The following is a 9744-nucleotide window of genomic DNA, read 5'->3' as shown; positions in this document are numbered from 1 at the left end:
TATGTAAACTGTTAATTAAAAAAAGGGGTGGGGGTTATGGCTACATTGGTTTGAATTTGTAGAATGCCTTACCCATGAGAAGATCTGTCACATGAGTTAAAAACAAAAACAGCTCCATGTATCCACATCTTGTCTTCTTCCTTCTCTGCCTTATTGACGAAGACTCCTGTCTTCCTCCTTCGAAGACACCAGCCCTACCCTAAGGGTTCTGGCACATAAATGAGGAAGCCTGCTGCCGATACTCAACTGTCCATGTCACATCCGACAAGCCACCAACTGAAGTAGTTTCTGTTATGACAAATGGATCTTTAGAATGGACTTTTTTTTTTTTTAAACAAGTCTGGCAATTCACACCACTGGCCTAGAAAATATCCAGTAATGCAAAATGGTTTTATTTTGCAAACTCAACCAAAATTGGATATTTGATTGTAAGTTCAAAAGTTTTAATGCTTTGAAAAATATTTCTGGACAATATTATCTTTCTCATGATGAAAAAAAGCAATAGCGTCTGATACACTGATGGTTTCTGGAAAGCACAGGTACTTTTTGTTTCCTTGTCTTAGGTCTTCCAAAAACTCTGCTTTGAGCTTGTTGAGTTCTTCTGCTAGAAGCTTCAAGTTGAAAGGAAGCACTCGTTCCTCTAAAATGAAAAGACATTCTCAAATTATTTGTATAAATTAAATCAGGCCACGCTAACAACATAGGAAATTAATTTGAATACTTCTGACAAACTGATCAGATTTTGTTAATCACAGTTGAGTTGGTGTACTATGTAGACAAAAGGTCACACTGACTGATAACAAATCTTTTAAATAACTTGGTATGAGATGCATGAGCAGAAAAGATAAGCCTGAAGGGGATTTTTTGTTGTTGTTGACAAGATGGTTGGTTTAGAATGTTCTTGAGCTAACAGGTAGTAAGGCAAAAACAGCAGGAATAGGAAATGACAGTGTGGTTGAAACTGTTGTAAATAGTCTCTAGAGCAGATGTCCAACATATAACTTCCTACAATGATGGAAATGTCCTGGATCTGCCCTCTTCAATACAGCAGTCACTAGCCACGTGGGTAATGTGACAGGAACTAGATTTTTATTATTAAACAGCTTTATTGAAATAAATTTGCATACTATATCCCCTTTATTAATTTAGACTCCAACTCAGGGGGCACCTGGGTGGCTCAGTCGGTTAAGTGTCTGACTCCTGGTCTCGGCTCAGGTCATGATCTCGAGGTTCAGGAGATAGAGTCCCACGTTGGGTTCTGTGCCTCTAGATTTCTCCCTTCTGGATCTCTCACACGACTGAACTCAAGCAGCACGTGGCCGTCTGTGATGGCTTCTTTCACTCAGTCTAACATTTTCAAGGCTCATCCTGGCTCCGATGAATAATGCTGACGCAAACATTTGTGTTCACATTTTTATATGAACATATGTTTTCACTTCTCTTTCCTGGCAGTGCAATTGCTGGGTCCCGTGGTGACTACACTTACTCGCTGCAGGACGTGCTCGGTTGCTTGCCAAAGCAGCTGCACTGCTTCCCATTCCCACCAGCAGCGGACGAGGGTTCGGATTTCCCCACGTGCTCACCGCCTCTTGGACTTTCTGATTCTGGCTGGCCTAGTGAGTGGGTGCAGTGGCCGCTCACGGTTTTGGTTTGCGTTTCCCTGATGACTAATGACGTCAAGTGTGTCTTCTTGTGGTTGTGGGCCACTTGTGGATCTTCCCTGGGGAAATGTCTATTCAGATCCTTTGCCCGTTTTTAAAATCGGGTTATCTTTATTATTGAGTGGTAAGAGTCCTTTATCTGTTTTGGATGCAAGTCCCTTATGAGATAGATGATTTGCGAGGATTTTCTCCTGATCTGTGGGTTGTCTTTTCATTTTCTTGGTGGTAGGAGAAATGAATTTCTAATTTCATTTAAGCATAGATCTAGAAGCCACGACCACCTCCCTCACCAAAAAAAAAAAAAGGTTTTTTTTAATGGGTGGGAAATAAGAGTGATTTGAGCGTAATCCTATCTCCTCCCCTTCTCTTCATTTTATACAGAAGACAAGGCAGGCAAATGATTGAGCCCCAGCTCCTGCAACTATTTGCAACTATTTTTGTTTCTATTCTAATTATGCTGCTGTTTCTGTTCCAGGCCCGTGTTTTTCAAACTCTGGATTATAACCTACAAGTGAGATGCAGGTTGCAAGCTGTGTTTATCTAAAATGGAATCAAAAAGATCATAGAAGAGCTCCCCGAACGTGAGGGTTCTGTGAAACTTGTTGCTATGCACGTGTGTTCGTGTACTGAGCTACAGTCTCGGGTACAAGACAAAATCTGCTTCTGGATCGTGGTTAAAAAAAAAAAAGTATGAAACACACCATATGGTTAGTGTATTGTTTCTTTTTCCAAGAAACTGTTGTAAAGGTGTTAAGAATAGATGCCAATGATGCAGGGAGCAGCGTAAGAGAAAACATAAACTAGAGTCAGACTTGACTCTGAACCCAGGTTGGCCACGTATCTAGTAGCTGTTCAGCCTTGGGTAAGTTACTTGATCCTCTCAGAACCTTCATTTCCCCATTTGTAAAATTACACCTACCTCATGAGGCTGTCAAGACTGGAAACAGTATGTATAAGGCACTTAGCATGTAAAAGCTAAAGAAACGGTAGGCTATTAGTTTTTAAGTCAGATTTTAAATATAGCGTAGAGTTCAATATTTAAAAGCGAAAGGAGTAATTTTTTTTAATGTTCATTTATTTTGAGACACAGAGAACAACAGAGGGGAAGGACAGAGAGAGAGGGAAAGAGAATCCCAAGCAGGCTTTGCACCGTCATCACAGAGCCTGACACGCGTCTTGATCCCATGAATCATGAGATCATGACCCGAGCCAAAATCAAGAGTCGGACGCTTAACCAACCGAGCCATCCAGGCACCCCTAAAGGAGTTATTTTATAAAACGACCACACATGCCATCTAAGTTCAGACTGACAATCCACTGAGCTTGCTGACTGGACATGTGGCCCCTGACCACCTCTCCCCATTCCTTATTTCACCCGATTCAGTGGCCTCTTTTCTGCTCTAAGACCTACCAAATAACTTCACCTTGGTTTCTGCACCCGTGTCCACTGCGTGGAATGATCTATCTCCAGATATCTGCATGCTGACTCTTTCCATTATTCATATCTCTGCTTAAATATCACCTCTGAGAAGCCTTCCTGATTACCCTTTAAAAGAAGCTCTCCCGGGTGCCTGGGTGGCTCAGTCGGTTGAGCGTCCGACTTCGGCTCAGGTCATGATCTCGCGGTTCGTGAGTTCAAGCCCCGCGTTGGGCTCTGTGCTGACAGCTCAGAGCCTGGAGCCTGCTTCGGATTCTGTGTCTCCCTCTCTCTCCCCCTCCCCGGCTCATGCTCTGTCTCTCTCTGTCTCAAAAATAAATAAAAACAAAACAAAAAAACATTAAAAAACAGTTTTTAAAAGAAGCTCTCCCATCACCCTCCACTGCCTTACCCTACTTTATTTTTCTTCAGGGCACCAGCAGAGACTCATGTATTTGTCTGTCTCCTCGAAGTAATGTTCTGCTCCCTGCTGACACCCCAGTATCTAGAATAAAGCCTAGTACAGAGTAGCCACTCAATAAAAATGTATTGGATGGATGAATACCCTGTTCTGGGGGGTAGAATTTTTAGTTTTATATAATCCAGTTGCATAGTGAAACTAAAAACAATGTCAACGTTGTGACGGAAAGCTAACCAACTACCCAAGGGAACAAGAACAGCAGGAGAGTTGTATCAACTAAACCCCACACGACTGCTCAACATACCTTTTGCTTCCTTCATCGTCTGAGAGACAATCCTTCGGAGCATCTGATCGGCTTGATGAAGAAGGTTGGTTGAACAAATGATTCTGTCTGCTTCCTATGCAACACAGACGTCGTTACTGGAAGTTAGGTAGTTTTATAAAAGAGGTGGCTAAACTGTGATGTGTTTCTGATGAGACTACAAGGAAAGTTACGGTGGCTTTTCTGTTCCAGCTGTCCCTCCCGAGATCCCATCTAGATGACGGGGGCTGACGATCTGTCCAATAATGGGCTCTCCGTCTACAGCGTTTGTCACTATGTGCGGTGCAAGTGCTCCTGTCCTTGTCCGTCCCAAGCTACCAACACCAACATATGTTAACAGGCTCTAACATTTCGGAAAATGTGACAGTCGGCTTTGACCAGCTGCTGCACGCGGCCACCAGGATGCCACTGCAGCCAGTTGTCATAAGTAGAGTGCTGCTGAGATGCCAAGGCGGTGACAAAGGCATTTTTCACATTTTACTCTTATTTTTTTTTACATTCAGCTCAGAAAGACCTTCCTTCAAACAGTTGTACCTTGCCATTTATACCAAATCTATACTGGAAGATTTACCTTTTGTTCCACATTGTCCTCAATATATTTTACTGGATTTTCCAAAGCAGTAAGCAATAAATCGGTCAACTTCAGGCTAGAAGAGAAGGTGAGATAAAATGAATCCTTCTATCAAACATCTTTTTTAAAAAGAACCTGTGTTTATGAATACTGAATTGAATTCTAGAGGAATAAACATGCTATAATCCAAAGGATCCTAAGCCAAAGGGGTAAAAAATGAAAAGATTTGGAAGCTACCTTCTACTTACAAAATCCAAATGGAGAAGCTGAAAACAAATTATAAGGCAAAAGAATCCCCTTATTTAAAAAATATTAATTTTCTAAGACTCATTTCAATAAGCTTTGAAAAGAAATCCTCTCTTTTCCCTTATTAAGTGCCAAATTTTAGGCTACTATAACTCTACTTTATTTCCTAAAGAAGGGACTTTTTTCTGGCTTCTTATTTACTGGATGGGGATTAGCAAAGTTCCTCGCTGGTCAAGGGGCCATGGAGGGTTCAGGTAGAATCCATTCATTCATTTACTACTATGTATGTGAAACGATGTGCTATAAGTTGGGGGTACAGCAAGATCCCTACGCTTTCTAAGTCCAGCAGTGGTTACATCATCTCCATTAGGAGATAGATAATTAAATCAGCAAAAATGTATAATTTCAGACAGTGACAAGTGGATAAGTGAAAACAAAGTGAATTTTAAAAATCAGCCATTTAAAAACTGCTGGTCCCCTGTGGACAACAGTTAGGCAGGAGCTAAGAAAATGAGGGCAAAATAGCTCTAGAACTGTGCTGTCTGAGAAAATAGCCACTAGCCACATGAGGCTATTTAAGTTTACAGTAATTAAAATAAAATTTAAAATTCAGGCCGCCAGATGCACCGGCTATATTTCAAGTGCTCAATAGTCACATGTGGCCAGCAGCTACTACACTGGACAGTACAAATGTAGTACATTTCCATCATCTGCGAAAATTCCATTAGAAATGTGCGGCTGTAGAACTCTCAAGACATATATCACAGACGAAAGCATTAGCACCGCAGCCCGCAGGCATCACATATACACGGTGGTGTAACTGCAGGGGGGTCTGAGGCAAAATTAGGACTCCAGACCACTTCCACTCTCTTTCTTTCTGTGAGAAAATTACTGGGCAACCTATTTAGACTGTGCTACTGTGGCAAGAGTTTCAAAGATGTGTCCAACTCTGCATTCCCTGCTCTGATCTCTGGGAGAACATAGTCTTTTTTTTTTTTTAAGTTTATTTATGTATCTTGAGAGAGAGAGAGAGAGAGAGAATCTCAAGCAGGCTCTGCACTGTCAGCACAGAGCCCGACGTTGGGGCTGGAACTCCCAAGCTGTGAGATCCTGAAACCAGGGGTCATGCTTAACCGACTGAGCCACCCAGGCGCCCCTGGGAGAACATAGTCTTAACAAGAGCACATGTGCGCCAGCAAACTTGGGTTCACATCTGAGCTACCACGAGCTCGGGGACTCTGGGCAAACTAACTTTCTCACTCAGTTGCCTCTTCTCTAGAGAGGAGAGAGAGCAATCTCCATGCTTGTGTAAAGGTTAACCGAGTGGACCTGGGTAAAGCCAAGGCACAGTGCTCCCTCAGGGAGGCACCCAGCTAAGGTCAGCTTTGCGTAGGATACCTGGCTTCGGAAGAACATTCTGAACTCTCAATTGTGAGGCTGTTGTGTTCCCAAGCATTTTTCTCAGGGTTGGGCTTTTCCAGCTTTCTTCCCATCAGGTGGATGGTCTCAGCAGGCAGCGCCTGGGGTCTCTGGCCGTTCCTCTGTAAACAGGTCTCCAGGGAACAATCTAAAAAAAGCTGGCAAAAGCCTAATGAATCTGAAAGCAATGTGAAACCGTGAAATCAGTGGTGCACTATTTTTTCCAAAATGCCAAATAAACAAATCAGGCAAATTATCCCAGCTGTGGCAGGAAAATACTGAACATCTAGCTTTGAAAATTAAGTAAATCTGTACTAACTTCCTGATCCAATTCAATTCTCACTAAAAGCGGTCGTGATTTTGATGGGCAAACAAGTGTCTGTGTGTAAGAAAAAAAAATGTTTTAATTACATTTCCGAGCCAGTTGGTAGACTTCATATCTCATACTTTGATAATAAAAGTTGTCATCTAAAATCAAAAACAAAGGTCTAGAAACAGCAGTCTTTGTTAAGAGATAGCAAGACTGGGCCTCCGGTGCAGCAGAAGATATCAGATCTTGGTCCTTTAAGCAGGTTATAAAATCCTCCCACATGGCTTCAGTCCTGTTGGGTGGGGTAGACATCTGACACCCGTTAATGACAGCCAACAAGAAGTATTCTAGGTACTTCAACAGTTCCTGTCGAAGCACCTTCCATTGGGATGGCTACAAAAGAGGGAAAAATCACAATTTATATTGGGCTTTGGTCAATAGGGTGCTCCCGCTTATCGCCTTCCACCCCACGTGAACATCTCAGCTCACAGAGCCAACCCATGTGGAATTCTCTGAGCACAACTCGTTTCACCTTGCCTCCTAGGTCTTCCGATATCCTGTTTCCTCTGCCCAGAAACTCCTACTCACTGAGGATAGTCCTCTGAAGTCTCCACAGACACATCCACGCAGGAGGCAGCTCAGACCCTCCCTTGCCTACACGACCTCCTGCTTTGCACAGACGGGGTCTCCACCCTAACGGGGCTTACACTATTTAGGCATTTGTTTGCACATCTCTAACTCTCTGCTCAACCAATAGTCCATGGGCTAACTGGCCTCCAGCAGACGGTCAGGCACGTAAGAGCTACTCCAGTACAGAAAATGACTGAATGAGTAAATAAATGGAAGAATGAAAAGCTGTTACCATCCAAGAGAAATGAGCCAAAATCAATATCCTGACAAAATAAAATTGGCTTAGACAAAGCAACGCTGGTTTGCCCTTGAGATGAGAAAAGTTGTGGACAGAAAAGATCTGCCGAAAGGCGCCTGGGTCAGGGTGAAAAGCCTTGAGGCTCACAACAGAGTTGGAATGGGATGGGGAAAGCTAGACTGAAGGGAAGAGAATAAGTAACTTGAGAACATAGGTAATCTTGTGCCACTCAAGGACTGTGGAGAGCAGGTCCAGTCTGGAGAGAAAACATAGGAACGGGAGATAAGGGTCCCTCTCCTGCCTGTCCATGCCTTACCACATCACTGACGTTACAGCACATACAACAAATACATCAGCTAAACCTACGGAGAAGGAAAACACGGTCACTTCCTAAAAGGTGAGATTTCCTACTCATGGTGACTAGTTGAGTCCCACAGTCTCCGTCTACAGGGAGGAGTGGAAAAACTGTAACGATAAAAGTGAGGACACGGCCCAGTAAATACAACCATACATCTCGACAACTTTCAGCTTTCACTCAAGTGGCGAAAATACTATCATCCAACTAAATCTAGTGCTGCCAGGGTCTTGATACTGTAGTCATCTCACAATTAGAACAAGAACGGGACACAATACATACAGTTGCCAGCCACCGAACGTATTGTAATTTTACATATATGGAGAGTGGACTCACATCATATTCGTATTTTCTTTAGATGCCTCCACCTACACACAGGTACTGAACGACAAATCTATCTCAATTTTTCAGAATCTGTCCAAGAGTATTTAGTCTAGGGAGAACGAGATGGGAGATATGAATCCACTCTTCCCCAGAGGTCGCACTTTTCTTGTGCTTCTCCAAGGGGACGCATCTCGCTGCACAGAGTGTGATTTGAAGGCTTCAAGAGAATCTATAAGTACCTATATGTAAGTAGGTGCCTAAACACAAGCCCATTACTTCATCTGGTGGTCACCTGAGAAACAGCCGTCTTTTCCTAATGCTGGCAGAGGCAGATTTACCCGGAAATGAGTGAAGAGAGAGCTTCAGACACCAGCCCCTTCATCTGTACAGCTTTCTATTGTCATGGGAGGGAACCTAGTAATTTTGTTATTCATAATTTTGTATCCTTTATCTTAAAAAAAAAAAAAAGTTCCCAACTGTGTAAACTTGAAGACCCACAAGGATTCACCGGTGGCCGGACGTTAAACTGGCTGTGAAGTTTTTAAGAGATTCTGTCCCTCTCCTAAGTACGATCTTCCTAAAGGACTTTTCAAAAGCATACTTGTCTATGGGGGTGGGGGTGGGGGGCGGGAGGGTACCATCCTGCACGCCGACAAAACCTAACGCCGTCTTAAGACTCACTGTATGCAATACACAATCCGTACAGGCCCCAAATATACACATAAATCTCTGCGACGAATCCTTCTAAGACGGAGTCGACACATTCTACGTTAAACCAACTCCACTTCTCTCGAACTCCAGTCTCCCCCCTCCGTCAGGGCCGCACCTCCCACCCAAGGGGCAGTCCAGCATTTAGGTGGAGCCCCTCTATTTCCTTCTGCGACCACAGGCTAGGCCCCGCCCCCTCCGTACTCACCAACGGCCGCGCGCTCGCCTCCTCGAGGAACGCGTCCGGCATGACGTCATCATAGGCGACCACGCCGACCGCCCAGCCCCGCTCCTGCCGTAACCGGGGGCTTAGGGCCCGCGCGAAGGTCGATTTTCCTGCCGCGGGCAGGCCGCAGAGGAGGCAGAGGCCTAGCCTCCGCGGCCCCTCGCCATGCACTCCTCTGGCGTCCTCGGCGGTCTTCATGCTGTCGCGGGAGACGGGAGGCGGCTGGGGACGTCGTCTCCGGAACCGGCCGCCCAGCGCGCACGCGCAGTCTCCCACAGCCCTGCCGCGCCGCGCCGCCTGGGGCCGGGAGGGGGCACCCGGCGGGTCTTCCGATCCTGGCACCGTGCGCGGCCCGCCTGTTTGCGAGGGCTCCCGTTTGTGAGGCGAGTCCTCGGGGCCCGGCAGGCCGCGGTGATGCGTTTCCTAACCTCCGGCCATTTCCCAAAGGGTCAGAGAGGTGGCCTCAGTGTTCAGTTAGATTTGTCCTCCCCTCTGGAAACTTGCAAGCCACTAGGAATTGCGCCTCGGTCTTGCTACGACCAAGCACCGGGCCCTGGAAGATCCCGGAAGAAGCTTTGGGCGTCTTTCTCCAGCGGTCTTTGAAAGGTCAAGTGCTGGAGGTCAGCATAGCAGGCGAAGCTGACAGTCCCACGGCCGCGCTCCTCTGCCCCTCCTAAATGTGACAGGTGGCAGGGCAAAATAAATAGTTACTGTGCCCTGAGTTACAGCAAGTGTGAGGAAGTGGAGGCCGGATAGAACATCCCTAGACCTCAGTTCCAATGCTTTCATGCAGAGGACAGTAGGTATTTTAGTGTTCAAATACTAAGCTGTGGAGAGGTATAAGACAAACTCCCTGTGTGCAGATGTAGTGTAGAGAAGTTGAATTCGGATTCTAA

At 45.1% G+C, this 9744-nt stretch overlaps 1 protein-coding gene across 4 annotated transcripts; it reads right to left on the bottom strand.

The window, feature by feature from the left end:
• Nucleotides 1-371: 371 nt before the first annotated feature.
• Nucleotides 372-9202, bottom strand: PSTK (phosphoseryl-tRNA kinase). Of its 4 annotated transcripts, none has more exons than XM_053910002.1 (6): nt 8741-9202; nt 6469-6760; nt 6037-6235; nt 4393-4468; nt 3804-3897; nt 372-640 (listed from the first exon to the last, which is right to left on the bottom strand). In XM_053910002.1, exons 1-6 carry the CDS (start codon nt 9044-9046, stop codon nt 444-446), a joined length of 1164 nt encoding a protein of 387 aa, XP_053765977.1. In that variant the 5' UTR covers nt 9047-9202; the 3' UTR covers nt 372-443. The 4 variants fall into 4 exon arrangements, with proteins under 4 accessions (XP_053765977.1, XP_019280259.2, XP_019280261.2 ...); XM_019424714.2 differs by having other exon boundaries at nt 8831-9197; XM_019424716.2 differs by having other exon boundaries at nt 8596-8816.
• Nucleotides 9203-9744: the final 542 nt, after the last annotated feature.

Source organism: Panthera pardus, unplaced genomic scaffold (genome assembly GCF_024362965.1).
Source record: "Panthera pardus isolate Hobbes unplaced genomic scaffold, ASM2436296v1 HiC_scaffold_22, whole genome shotgun sequence".
NCBI classification, from domain to species: Eukaryota; Metazoa; Chordata; class Mammalia; order Carnivora; family Felidae; genus Panthera; species Panthera pardus.
The sequence above is the reverse complement of the archived record's forward strand: the minus strand, read 5'-3'. Positions and strand labels throughout refer to the sequence as shown.